At 50.8% G+C, this 13572-nt stretch overlaps 1 protein-coding gene across 1 annotated transcript in view; it reads left to right on the top strand.

The window, feature by feature from the left end:
- The window catches only part of SNRNP200 (small nuclear ribonucleoprotein U5 subunit 200), a 31485-nt gene extending 20710 nt beyond the window's left edge, over positions 1 to 10775 (top strand). Inside the window, exons 30-45 of the mRNA XM_025405747.1 lie at positions 53 to 213; positions 1102 to 1329; positions 1677 to 1868; positions 1968 to 2146; positions 2329 to 2480; positions 3783 to 3891; positions 5866 to 5974; positions 6431 to 6620; positions 6718 to 6882; positions 7073 to 7194; positions 7479 to 7622; positions 7713 to 7889; positions 8185 to 8345; positions 8441 to 8522; positions 9764 to 9856; positions 9958 to 10775. Of these exons, the coding sequence (XP_025261532.1) occupies positions 53 to 213; positions 1102 to 1329; positions 1677 to 1868; positions 1968 to 2146; positions 2329 to 2480; positions 3783 to 3891; positions 5866 to 5974; positions 6431 to 6620; positions 6718 to 6882; positions 7073 to 7194; positions 7479 to 7622; positions 7713 to 7889; positions 8185 to 8345; positions 8441 to 8522; positions 9764 to 9856; positions 9958 to 10101 (2408 nt within the window). The 3' untranslated portion in view covers positions 10102 to 10775. The remainder of the gene's footprint in view (positions 1 to 52; positions 214 to 1101; positions 1330 to 1676; positions 1869 to 1967; positions 2147 to 2328; positions 2481 to 3782; positions 3892 to 5865; positions 5975 to 6430; positions 6621 to 6717; positions 6883 to 7072; positions 7195 to 7478; positions 7623 to 7712; positions 7890 to 8184; positions 8346 to 8440; positions 8523 to 9763; positions 9857 to 9957) is intronic.
- Positions 10776 to 13572: the final 2797 nt, after the last annotated feature.

Here is a 13572-nt window from a genome sequence, read left to right on the forward strand (position 1 = left end):
CGTCTCTTCTTCCCTCTTGGTACTCACACTGCTTCTTTCTGTTGGTTTCCAGTGTTTAACACCGTGTACAACAGTGACGACAACGTGTTTGTGGGGGCCCCCACGGGCAGTGGGAAGACCATTTGTGCAGAGTTTGCCATCCTGCGGATGCTGCTGCAGAGCTCGGAGGGGCGCTGTGTGTACATCACCCCCATGGAGGCCCTGGCAGAGCAGGTATGACATGGCGCTGTGTCACGTGAATTTGCCCAGAAGCATTTTTTTTTTTTTTTTTTTTTGAGACGGAGTCTCGCTCTGTTGCCCAGGCTGGAGTGCGGTGGCGCGATCTCGGTTCACTGCAAGCTCCGCCTCCCGGGTTCACGCCATTCTCCTGCCTCAGGCTCCCGAGTAGCTGGGACTACAGGCGCCCGCCACCACGCCCGGCTAGTTTTTTTCTATTTTTAGTAGAGACGGGGTTTCACCGTGGTCTCGATCTCCTGACCTTGTGATCCGCCCGCCTCGGCCTCCCAAAGTGCTGGGATTACAGGCGTGAGCCACCGCGCCCGGCCTCAGAAGCATTTCATCTGTGATTCCATATGAAGGCTTTTTTAGGCCGGAAATTTGCAGGGTCATTTCTTCAGTTTGTGTATTAAAGAAAAGCCGCCCCAGCGAGGCGCGGTGGCTCACGCCTGTAATCCCAGCACTTTGGGAGGCCGAGGCGGGCAGATCTCCTGAGATCAGGAGTTCGAGACCAGCCTGGCCAACATGGTGAAACCCTGTCTCTACTAAAAATACAAAAACTAGCTGGGTGTGCTGGCACACGCCTGTAATCCCAGCTACTCGGGAGGCTGAGGCAGGAGAATTGCTTGAACCCGGGAGGCGGAGGTTGCAGTGAGCCAAGATTGCACCACTGCACTCCAGCCTGGGCAACGAGAGTGAGACTTCATCTCAAAAAAAAAAAGAAAGAAAAGCTGCCCCATCACATAAAGGCTGCTGTGGGATTAGAACGTAGCTTGAGATCTGCAGGTCAGCAGGTCTCTGTTTGGCATCTCAGGTTTTCCTCAGGTAAGGGAAAGATGCCTGGTATGACCTCATGTTGTTCGGCCTCCCTCCTCTGCCTGCCAGGTGTACATGGACTGGTATGAGAAGTTCCAGGACAGGCTCAACAAGAAGGTGGTACTCCTGACGGGGGAGACCAGCACGGACCTGAAGCTGCTGGGCAAAGGGAACATTATCATCAGCACCCCCGAGAAGTGGGACATACTCTCCCGGCGGTGGAAGCAGCGCAAGAACGTGCAGAACATCAACCTCTTCGTGGTGGACGAGGTCCACCTTATCGGGGGCGAGAATGGGGTATGGCGCGACCTGGCAGCACAGATGAGGGACTGGGACTGACCGAGTGACCTTGGCATTGGGCCTTGCATTTGGGTCTGAGGACGGAGGCTCGGGGCTTCTCCCCGGAGGATTCTGCCTGCTGCCCTATTCCAAAGGGACAATGTCAGCTTTTTCGGTAGTACTTTAGGAAAACAGTATTGTTTAGTGGAGGTTGGCTGCTGTGGAGGAGGTAGAACCAAAAACATGAGAGCTCCTAGTTAGAAGGAAGAAAGAGGTCATTTATGGCTGCTGGGCTGTTCACAAAGGGGACCTCCAGGCAGAGGATGGGAGCCTCGGCCTGCAGTGACCTCCCTCCCTCTTTCCAGCCTGTCTTAGAAGTGATCTGCTCCCGAATGCGCTACATCTCCTCCCAGATTGAGCGGCCCATTCGCATTGTGGCACTCAGCTCTTCGCTCTCCAATGCCAAGGATGTGGCCCACTGGCTGGGCTGCAGCGCCACCTCCACCTTCAACTTCCACCCCAATGTGCGTCCCGTCCCTTTGGAGCTGCACATCCAGGTAGGACCCACTCTCCTCATCTGTCTGTGGGGGTCTTACGTAGATCCTGAGTGCCCAGGTCTGATAGCCTTGGTGTGTTTTCTTCTCCCCGGTCGCCAGGGCTTCAACATCAGCCATACACAAACCCGCCTGCTGTCCATGGCCAAGCCTGTGTACCATGCTATCACCAAGCACTCGCCCAAGAAGCCTGTCATTGTCTTTGTCCCGTCTCGCAAGCAGACCCGCCTCACTGCCATTGACATCCTCACCACGTGTGCGGCAGACATCCAACGGCAGAGGTGGGCGGGGCCTGGTGTCTGGTGGTTGGGGTTGGGTTAAGTGAGGCTGGCCCACTCCAAGGGTGCCCTCTTTATGAGGGTGGGGTTAGCCCACGTGGCTCGGGGCCAGGTTCTGTACAGCAGGCAGGATGTCTGCCAGGAATTGGACCACTCTGAGCTGAGCCATTGCCTGTGCCACACAGGTTCTTGCACTGCACCGAGAAGGATCTGATTCCGTACCTGGAGAAGCTGAGTGACAGCACGCTCAAGGAAACGCTGCTGAATGGGGTGGGCTACCTGCATGAGGGGCTCAGCCCCATGGAGCGGCGCCTAGTGGAGCAGCTCTTTAGCTCAGGTGAGTCAGGCCACGGAAGGGGAGCACAGCAAGGGCATCACCAAGTGGTGGTGGTAAACCTGAGGGGTGCGGGTGGCAGTATTTCTCTACAGCATACTAGACCTTTTCAGAATACTGTTTAGGACTCTTAGCTGTTAACTCATTTGATCCTCCCGAGAGCCTCGTGAGGCAGGTGAGACAAACACTGTCCCTACTTGCCAGGTGAGAAAACAGGCAGACACGTCGGGTTGTGCTATTACAGACAGGTGAGAAAACAGGCAGACACGTCGGGTTGTGTTATTTCAGAACCTGGTTTTCTAGAGTCCAGGACCTTTGGCCACTAGACTGCTGATTCTCCATGGATTAGTTCATTCTTGCATTGCTATAAAGAAATACTTGAGACTGGGTCATTTATAAAGAAAGGAGGTTTAATTGACCCACAGTTCTGCAGGCTGTACATGAAGCATGGTGGCATCTGCTTCTGGGAATGCCTCAGGGAAGGCCAACGGGAAGCAGGCATCTTACATGGCAGGAGCCAGGACCGAGAGAGTGGGTGGGGAGGTGCTACACACTTTTGAACAACCAGATCTTGTGAGAACTCACTCGCTAGACAGTACCAAGGGCGGGTTGTGCTAAACCATTCATGAGAACTCCGCCCCCGTGGGCCAGTTATCTCCCACCAGGTCCCTCCTCCAACACTGGGGACTACGGTTTGATGAGATTTGGTGGAGACACAGATCCAAACCATCTCACCAAGATCGTTAGACTTTAGAGATTAGCACACAGGAGAGCTCTGATTCTCCCTTGGGCACACTCCTGCTGGCCACTGTCCCTTGTTGACCTGTGGCATTTTGTGCAAAGATTTACCTTTTAACACTGCTTAATGGAGCCTCATTGGAGATCCTCCTGCCAGAATCACTTCCTGTTACTCTTTGGCCCTTGAATCTGCCTGTTTGGGGCATGCTTAGAGTGACCTCCGGTTTGCTGGCATGGCTGAGCCAGCCCGTGGCTGCGTGAGTGTTAGCACTTTCCAGTCAGAGGAGCAGTCCATCAGCAGTAGTTATGCCTTGGTGTTCCTGGGCTTTGGGTTCTGTTCTATGATGACTTGTTTTCTCCTGGATAGTCCCAGAGCAAGGCACCAGCAGTGTGGAGCTATCTCATAGCAATGTGTTACCTCTCATTCATGTTAGACCTTGTTCCTAGCCCGCCTTGCTGTGAGTTCTGAAACGTAGCACAGGGTAAGCCACGGCCTGCCCATGAGGTAGTGAACCTGCTTCACCCAGAGACCCCTGTCCTCAGCCTTCTCTCCCCTCTGCTGCTCAGGGGCTATCCAGGTGGTGGTGGCTTCTCGGAGTCTCTGCTGGGGCATGAACGTGGCTGCCCACCTGGTAATCATCATGGACACCCAGTACTACAATGGCAAGATCCACGCGTGAGTACAACTGGTGGTCTGTGTTAGCCCAGACCTTCCTAAAATGAGTGTGAATCTGCAGACACACAGAAAGCAAGCTAGGATGAAGGAAAGGTGTTAGGGAAGTTAACAGCTGAGATGCCACCAGAGCCAAGTGTTTAGGAGTTTTGTGTCTCAATACCTAGGCTCACATTTGTTTTTTAGTCATTGTGCTTCCACATTCCGCAGTTGGGAGAGGTAGGAAGTTAGCGCCAGGAGGAATGTTTGACATTATGTCATTAACCTCAAACATCTTGTAGATTAGGAAAAGCGACTTGGTCAAGGTCATACACCTATATAGTGACAAGAAGCTAGAAGAGTGCTGAGCGCGGTGGCTCATGCCTGTAATCCCAGCACTTTGGGAGGCTGAGGCAGGCGGATCACTTGAGGTCAGGAGTTCCAGACCAGCCTGGCCAACACGGTGAAACCCCGTCTCTACTAAAAGTATAAAAATTAGCTGAGCGTGGTGGCATGTGCTTGTGCTTCCAGCTACTCAGGAGGCTGAGGCAGGAGAATCAGTTGAACCTGGGAGGCAGAGGTTGCAGTGAGCCAAGATCGTGCCATTGCATTCTAGCCTGGGCAACAGAGTGAGATTCCATCTCAAAAAAAAAAAAAAGGCCAGGTGTGGTGACACGCGCCTGTAATCCCAGCTACTTGGGAGGCTGAGCAGGAGAATCGCTTGAACCCGGGAGGCGGAGGTTGCAGTGAGCCGAGCTCGCGCCACTGCACTCCAGTCTGAGCAACAGAGCGAGACTCCATCTCAAAAAAAAAAAAAAAAGTTAGAAGAGTCAATCATTCTCAGAAAAACATCTGCTTTTTTTTTTTTTTTTGAGACAATCTTGTTCTGTCATTTAGGCTGGAATGCAGTGGTATGATCTCGGCCCACTACAGCCTCTGCCTCCCAGGCTCAAGCAATCATCCTGCCTCAGTCTCCCAAGTAGCTGGGACTACCAGCATGTGCTGTCACTCTCAGCTAACTTTTGCTTTTTTTTTTCGTATAGATGGGTTTTCACCGTGTTGCCCAGGCTGGTCTTGAACTCCTGAGCTCAAATGATTCACCCACCCAAAGTGCCGGGATTACAGGCGTGAGTTATGGTGCCTGGCCCAATGCTTAATAACTTTTTCCTGGGGCCGGGCGCGGTGGCTCAAGCCTGTAATCCCAGCACTTTGGGAGGCCGAGACGGGCGGATCACGAGGTCAGGAGATCGAGACCATCCTGGCTAACACGGTGAAACCCCGTCTCTACTAAAAAAAATACAAAAAACTAGCCGGGCGCGGTGGCGGGCGCCTGTAGTCCCAACTACTCGGGAGGCTGAGGCAGGAGAATGGCGTGAACCCGGGAGGCGGAGCTTGCAGTGAGCTGAGATCCGGACACTGTACTCCAGCCTGGGCGACAGAGCGAGACTCCGTCTCAAAAAAAAAAAAAAAAAAAGAAATGCACAGCTATGAAGTTTGGAAAGTGTGGCGGTGCGCACCTGTGGTGGCTGAAGTGAGAGGATCCCTTGAGCCTAGGAGGTCAAGGCTGCAGTGAGTCGTGGCTGTGCCACTGCACTCCAGCATGGACAGTGGAGCAAGATGCTCTATCAAAAAACAAACAAAAAAATAAAAAAATAATTTTTTTAATTCAAGGAGAAAAGTTTGGGAAGTTTGACTTACACATTTGATCCTCGAATAGGGAGTTATTTTGGTTTTGGCATTAGATCGTTTTGTAGCTTGGTTCATGGCACTTGAGCAGCAAATTCATGGCCCTCACACCGAATGCTAAAATGATGTAGAGGCCAGCCAGTGAAGGACATTTGTTCTAAGTGCAGAGATTCATAAACAGAGTCGTGCTGTGATTTGACCACGCCTCCCCGTATTTACATTTTACTGTTACTTGGCGAAGGGAGTCGGGCCTCCTGAGCATGGTCTCCATGTTGAGGCGGCTTTTCCTTCTTTCCCTGCATCTGTCACCAGCTATGTGGATTACCCCATCTACGACGTGCTTCAGATGGTGGGTCACGCCAACCGCCCTTTGCAGGACGATGAGGGACGCTGCGTCATCATGTGTCAGGGCTCCAAGAAGGTCAGTCCTGGCCAGACTCATGCAGCCTCTTGGATCCGGAGCCTCAGAATGGATTCTTTAATCCTTCTTTTGATAGATGTCTTCAGTAATTTTAGTCTCTTAACTTCTGCCTCTCTTATTTACACAATTCTTTTGTAACGAGCCTGCCACCCATTTGGAATTTTGCTGCCTTTTGCTTTTGCTGCTGCCGTTGGCTCCACGTGTTGAGGGCTTCGCCCGCTAGTTGGTTCCCTCCTTCCTCACTGGGCTGCCCACTGCTCTGCCCTCGTGACTTGCTGTGCCTCTGTTCCCACTGCGTATTGTCGCCAGTGACGCACTTTCTAAACGTGTGGCTTCTTCCATTTTGGTATTAGTTAGGTCTCGCACGGGGACCATGCCCTGTTGATTTGCCCTTGGCCCTTTGTGACCATGTTGTCACTAATTCTTGATTAATGCTGCTGCTTCTCCAACCCACAGGATTTCTTCAAGAAGTTCTTATATGAGCCATTGCCAGTGGAGTCTCATCTGGACCACTGTATGCATGACCACTTCAATGCTGAGATCGTCACCAAGACCATTGAGAACAAGCAGGACGCTGTGGACTACCTCACCTGGACCTTTCTGTACCGCCGCATGACACAGAACCCCAATTACTACAACCTGCAGGGTCAGTGGGCTTGGGAGCACATGTGATTCTTTGGTGGTTCCCACAGCCTTTGCTGGGCATCTTCTCAAGGCTCCCCACTCACATCTCACCTCCATAGGCATCTCCCATCGTCACTTGTCCGACCACTTGTCAGAACTGGTGGAGCAGACCCTGAGTGACCTGGAGCAGTCCAAGTGCATCAGCATCGAGGACGAGATGGATGTGGCACCTCTGAACCTGGGCATGATCGCTGCCTACTATTACATCAACTACACCACCATTGGTGAGGCCCGGCACGGCCCGTGTCCTGTCTGTAGGAGCCTTCTCACACAGGGGTCAGGAGCCCACTGGGATGAGAGGTCCGCCCGTGTCTGTCAGCGGGATGACACTGCAGGGGAGAGCAGGGCAGCCCAGGCAGTTCTGCTCCTTCTCCGCCTGCTTTCGGCTTCTCTCAAATGTCCTTTTTCTGTCAGAGCTCTTCAGCATGTCCCTCAATGCCAAGACCAAGGTGCGAGGGCTTATCGAGATCATCTCCAATGCAGCAGAGTACGAGAACATTCCCATCCGGCACCATGAAGACAACCTCCTGAGGCAGGTGAGGACAGCAGCTTCAGGAGAACGTCCTGGGTACAACGAACTCTGCCTGTGTGCCCAGAGCACATGGCATCCCTGCCACCAACACCCCCATATGCATCCCCCAACCCCCGCCATATGTCCTCCCCTCCATACCTCCCTCACACCCATCTCCATCCCACTGCCACCCATGGGCCTCGGGGTGTTGAAGGGCTGTGTGAGCCTGGGCCATGTGGTGCTTTGGCCTGAGCCAGTCTCAGGCAGGGTCATCTGTCCATCACCAACTATTTTTCTTCCACTTTGTAGTTGGCTCAGAAGGTCCCCCACAAGCTGAATAACCCTAAGTTCAATGATCCGCACGTCAAGACCAACCTGCTCCTGCAGGCTCACCTGTCCCGCATGCAGCTGAGTGCTGAGTTGCAGTCAGATACGGAGGAAATCCTTAGTAAGGTAGGGTGTGGGTGTGGGGCACAGGGGCCAGTGGTGCTCTAGACATCTCAGCTGCAACCCCGCCCACTTTGGTACACCTTTTCGTGTTAGGCAATCCGGCTTATCCAGGCCTGTGTGGATGTCCTCTCCAGCAATGGGTGGCTCAGCCCTGCTCTGGCAGCCATGGAACTGGCCCAGATGGTCACCCAAGCCATGTGGTCCAAGGACTCCTACCTGAAGCAGCTGCCACACTTCACCTCTGAGCATATCAAACGTTGCACAGACAAGGTGAGCCGGGTCAGCCCAGAGGGTCAGGTGGGTGAGCCTGAGAGCCCAGTGTTGTGGACCGAGGGTGGGTTGCGGGAGGTGGGTCTCAGTGAGTGAAACTTGTAGTTATGGTTCCTCCGAAGGGGCTCCCTGTTGAGATGCTAGAGAGGCTGCCAACTGTGGGCCGTGTTCTTTCTGCAACTGTTTCTTTAGATGACTTGATGGTGTAGGAGGTAAAATTAGCAGCTCTTGGCGCCTGTGTCATTTGCTGTTGGCCTGTGTTCTGTCTTTCCTGACGTCTGAATACTCACTGCAGGGAGTGGAGAGTGTTTTCGACATCATGGAGATGGAGGATGAAGAACGGAACGCATTGCTTCAGCTGACCGACAGCCAGATTGCAGATGTGGCTCGCTTTTGTAACCGCTACCCTAATATCGAACTGTCTTATGAGGTGGTGGATAAGGACAGCATCCGCAGGTGAGCCAGAGGTGGTACCTGTTGGGCACAGCACGATAGTATGCTGTGAGCCCACTGCCACATCACTGATGTGCGCCCCTCCTCTCCCCCTGCAGTGGCGGGCCAGTTGTGGTGCTGGTGCAGCTGGAGCGAGAGGAGGAAGTCACAGGCCCTGTCATTGCGCCCCTCTTCCCGCAGGTGCGTCCTGGTAACTGGCTTGGCCAGGTGTCAACTCCCCTATCCACTGGCTAGGTGCATGGTACAAGGGCACACTGTCCCTGAGGGAGGGAAACTTTAGACTGATAATGAGCTCACAAGGCTGAGAATTAATCTTGAGGCTATGGTTTTTTTTTTTTTTTTTCTTTCCTGTTTGTTTCTGCTTAAACAATTTAGGGCCGGGGACAGTGGCTCACGCCTGTAATCCCAGCACTTTGGGAGGCCAAGGCGGGCAGATCACGAGGGCAGGAGTTTGAGACCAGCCTGGCCAACATTGTGAAACCTCATCTCTACTAAAAATACAAAAATTAGCCGCACCTGATGGTGGGCACCTGTAGTCCCAGCTACTTGGGAGGCTGAGGCAGGAGAATCACTTGAACCGGGAGGTGGAGGCTGCAACAAGCTGAGATTGCCCCACTGCACACCAGCCTAGGCAACAATGTGAGACTTCGTCTCAAAAAAAAAAAAAGTAGATGACTGGTCATTGTGAAACCCGTCAGTCGTGCAGCATTTCCATCTCTCTGGCTGTTTAAGATGCGTTTGTCTTTAACTCCCGTGGCTCCAGGACACTTGGGCTTTCCTGGTGGTTTCTTCTTTTTTCTCACTGCCACTTACTGTGCTTCTGGGTGCTTGGTTTTTTACCAGCAGAAAGAAATTCTGGTTCTCTTTATATGGGAGAAGAATCGAAGGTTGACAGCAGAAACCAGATCCTGTCATGTGTAATTCACAGGCTCTGAGTAACGAGTGCTTTTAACTAGGACTCCTGGTCTTTGTGACAGTGGGGCGGCCAGTAGACAGGGCTGCAAGGCCTGCTGGGGATCATCTCTGTGCACATTCAGCTCTGGGTTAAGCTTTTTCTCATCTGGCAGATATGCCCTGGACTTAAAAGTATCTCTAAGGAACTCAAAGCTACCAGGCCCCAAAGACTAGACCTCTAACAGTAGCACCTTGGACTTAGCAGCAGGTTCTAAGTGGGAGAAGGTACCTTGGCACAAGGAAATGAGCCAGAACCAACAAATGAGTTCATCTACTTACTTAAATAATTAAGCCTGTTTGAGACAACTTTTGACAGTATTAAAATGTTGTATCTAATTGTATTTCGGGAAGAAACTTTGGAAAGCTATCTGATTTTTGTTATTTCTTTTGTAACCGTAACCATTTTCATGGCTGCCTATGGCCATCAAGTTTTACATGCTGAAATTCTTGGTTTTGGATCACTGCAGAAGCGTGAAGAGGGCTGGTGGGTGGTGATTGGAGACGCCAAGTCCAATAGTCTCATCTCCATCAAGAGGCTGACCCTCCAGCAGAAGGCCAAGGTGAGTGTGTCCACTGGCGCCAGCATTTGTTCCGGCGTGGGGGAAGGGTGAGAATGCTTCCCGTGTCCGTGCTCATAATGATTTCTGCCTGCTCTTTCTAGGTGAAGTTGGACTTTGTGGCCCCAGCCACTGGCGCCCACAACTACACTCTGTACTTCATGAGTGACGCTTACATGGGATGTGACCAGGAGTACAAATTCAGCGTGGATGTGAAAGAAGCTGAGACGGACAGTGATTCAGATTGAGTCCTGAGGCATTTACTCTTGGGTAAAGGAGAGTTGAGCCTGAATTAGCAATGTGTACCTTGTAGGGATCCTGGTTGTGGGGACCAGGTCTGTGGGCCTGAGGTCTGGCCAGCCAGGGCTGGTGCTGTCCCTGCCCACCTCCACTTCCTTTTCCCTTGCTCACTCTGGATCCAGTGACAGCAGGTGTCACGGGTGAAGCATAAATCATATATAGCGTTTTCAGGCATGTTCCTGGTAGTTCTTTTGAGTTTGATATTCTAATAAAATAATTTGTAGAAACCATTTGTCTTTGCAGTGATTCCAAATTAAAAGTTTTCTTTCTCCAATCTGAGGGCATGGCCAAAAAGATCTGGTTATTTTTTAGCCAGAAACGTGCTTGTAATGAGTGCTTCTGGAGGACAGACCTGCTCATTAGGCGTGCCGTCCCCTGTAGCCTTGTGAGTCAGCCTGGAGGAGGGAACATCCGACTGTGGCCTGGCCCCAGTGGTGCCCACACATCAGCACGACCACAGGAACCAACACTGAGCGTCGGAAGCTAGATCACAGGTTAGGCGTTTCTCTAGATGGGGGTTCTGAAATGTGCAGTGTCTGCTCCTGGCAGGCAGCACCAGAAAGGGCACTGAAATGTACCAGCTGGATGTGCCCCAGTCTTAATAAACAGGTTTTCTAATCCAGATCTTCTGATTGTCTCCAAATTCTTACCTTCTGTTCTTTAGACTAAATGCACACAAAACTGAAAGACGATTCTGAGGGGCAGTTTCCTCAGGGTAGCAGTTCTCAAATGATTTGGTGGTAGGACCTCTTTACGCTACTAAAAACTAAGAACCTCAAAGAGCTTTTTTCTTTTTAAATAACAAATTTATTTTTCACAGTTCTGGAGGTTGCCCCAAAAAGCTTTTCTTCTAGGTTAATGCACTTTTAAATCATCATGTTAACTTTTTTTTTTTTTTAAATACAGACAGGGTTTAGCCATGTTGCCCAGGCTGATCTTGAATTCCTGAGCTCAAGTGATCTGCCCACCTCAGCCTCCCAGAAGTGCTGGGATTACAGGCATGAGCCACCATGCCCGGTCTATGTTAACATTTTTTGTGAAGAATAACTTCCAAAACAATCCAAGGAGAAGAGTGGCGTTTTACAATATCTTTAGTCTCTTGTTATAAGAAGAAACAGTTGAATTCTTACAGCTGCTTCTACATCCAGACTGGTTTTCGTTGCAGTAAGCTGACTCCACACAGACGCACAGGTGGAAGACAGGTTCTAAACAGCCCCTTCAGCCAACTGTGGCTGTTCTCTGATGCCAAGACAAGTGATACTTTTTTTTTTTTTGAAACGGAGTCTCACAGTGCCGCCCAGGCTGGAGTGCAGTGGCACGATCTGGGCTCACTGCAGCCTCCACCTCCTGGGTTCATGCGATTCTCCTGCCTCCGCCTCCCGAGTAGCTGGGACTACAAGGGGTCTGCCACCACGCCAGGCTAATTTTTGTAATTTTAGTAGAGATGGGCTTTCACCATATTGGCCAGGCTGGTCTTGAACTCCTGACTTTGTGACCCACCCACCTCGGCCTCCCAAAGTGCTGGGATTACAGGCGTGAGCCACCGCGCCTGGCTTACTACAAGTGATAGTTTCTTAAAGGCAATGTGGACTCTGAAAACTTAATGCACTCTTATATTGTTAATACATTAAAATCCACTGGCCTTACACTTTTGAATGAATCTTCGAGCCATGCATGATTTTGTAACATCACGTACTGGTTTTGGAAAACTGGTTCACTGAATTCTTCCAAATGAAATGCATTTCATTATACAAATCACATGTGTTAATATCCCCAACAATAAAGCTCATGGTGGAGTACAGATTTTCAGAAATTCTAATTTTTGCTTGAAAGCTTTCTTTTATCATTGGCAACACTATCAGTTGTTTCCCTTGAAGTGAGAGGCTCATTCCATTCATTTTCCAGAAAATGTCAGCCAAATATTCAAGTCTAAATACCATAATCTGCTAGTTCTTTCAACTCTAAAGGGCATGCCTTGAACACAGCCAATTCAGCTTGCAACTCAATGGTACCACTGCTTTTCCTCAAGGCATCCATACTTCAGTGCACAGCAGAGGGGCTTCATGCATGCTTTCAGTCGTCTCAGAGTAAGTGTTCTCAAGGTCAACTTTTTTTTTTTTTTTTCCCCCTGAGACAGGGTTTCACTCGTTGCCCAGGCTGGAGTACAGTGGTGTGATCCTGGCTCACTGCAACCTCCACCTACTGGCTTCAAGTGATTCTCTTGCCTCAGACTCCTAAGTAGCTGGAATTACAGACATGCACCACCACACCCAGCTATAATTTTGTATTTTTAGTAGAGACGGGGTTTCTCCATGTTGGTCAGGCTGGTCTCGAACTCCTGACCTCAGGTGATCTGCCCACCTCGGCCTCCCGAAGTGCTGGGATTACAGGCGTGAGCCACAGCGCTGGCTAGGTCAACATTTAGTATAGTTAATCACTGTTATTTGTTCTAACAAGGACATGTCAAAACTATTAGTTTACTGCCACCACCTTGATTCACGCCGCAGTGCCAACAGTTGACCTCCCAGATCCTCCCTGAAAGGGTCTTGGGACTCCCAGGATCTGCAGACCACATTCTTCGACAACCACTACTCTGGGTATCGCCCCACTGTCTTTCTAAAATCTAAGGTCACGGCTTAAACTTAGGGGAAGGCTGTAGCTCTGGAGACCACTGTCACGTTAGAACCCATTTAGAACTGTCAAGAGACAACTCGAGTGAGCCTGAAAACTGCCTGTCCATGGCAGTGTTTCCCAACGGGTCTTCATCGCCAGTCCCCTCGGGAGCTTCTTCCTGATCACTCCCTGCCATGAAAATGGAATGTCACAGCCACACTATATGTGCTGTGGGCCTTAGGAGGGCCACAAACTGATTTTATTGNTTTTTTTTTTTTTTTTTTTTTTGAGATGGAGTCTTGCTCTGTCGCCCAGGCTGGAGTGCAGTGGCCGGATCTCGGCTCACTGCAAGCTCCGCCTCCCGGGTTCACGCCATTCTCCTGCCTCAGCCTCCCAAGTAGCTGGGACTACAGGCGCCGCCACCTCGCCCAGCTAATTTTTTGTATTTTTAGTAGAGATGGGGTTTCACCGTGGTCTCGATCTCCTGACCTTGTGATCCACCCGCCTCGGCCTCCCAAAGTGCTGGGATTACAGGCGTGAGCCACCGCGCCCAGCTCCATTTTTTTTTTTTTTCCTATCCCCGTTGCCATCACAGCTTAACGGTGCAGGAGTATATGAGGGTTTCTAAGGGAAAGCAGAGGTGCCTCTCACTCAAACCTACATTCAGAAAAAAAATTTCCTTCAGTATTGATTGAATGTCTTAAATGCAAAGATTTACAGAAACCGGGAAGGCAGGACCTATTTCAGACAAGGATTCACCATGGAATTCTTTTATGAATATCCTTATAAAATAGGACTTGGGATGC

Source organism: Theropithecus gelada, chromosome 13 (assembly GCF_003255815.1).
Source record: "Theropithecus gelada isolate Dixy chromosome 13, Tgel_1.0, whole genome shotgun sequence".
In the NCBI taxonomy this organism is placed as follows: Eukaryota; Metazoa; Chordata; class Mammalia; order Primates; family Cercopithecidae; genus Theropithecus; species Theropithecus gelada.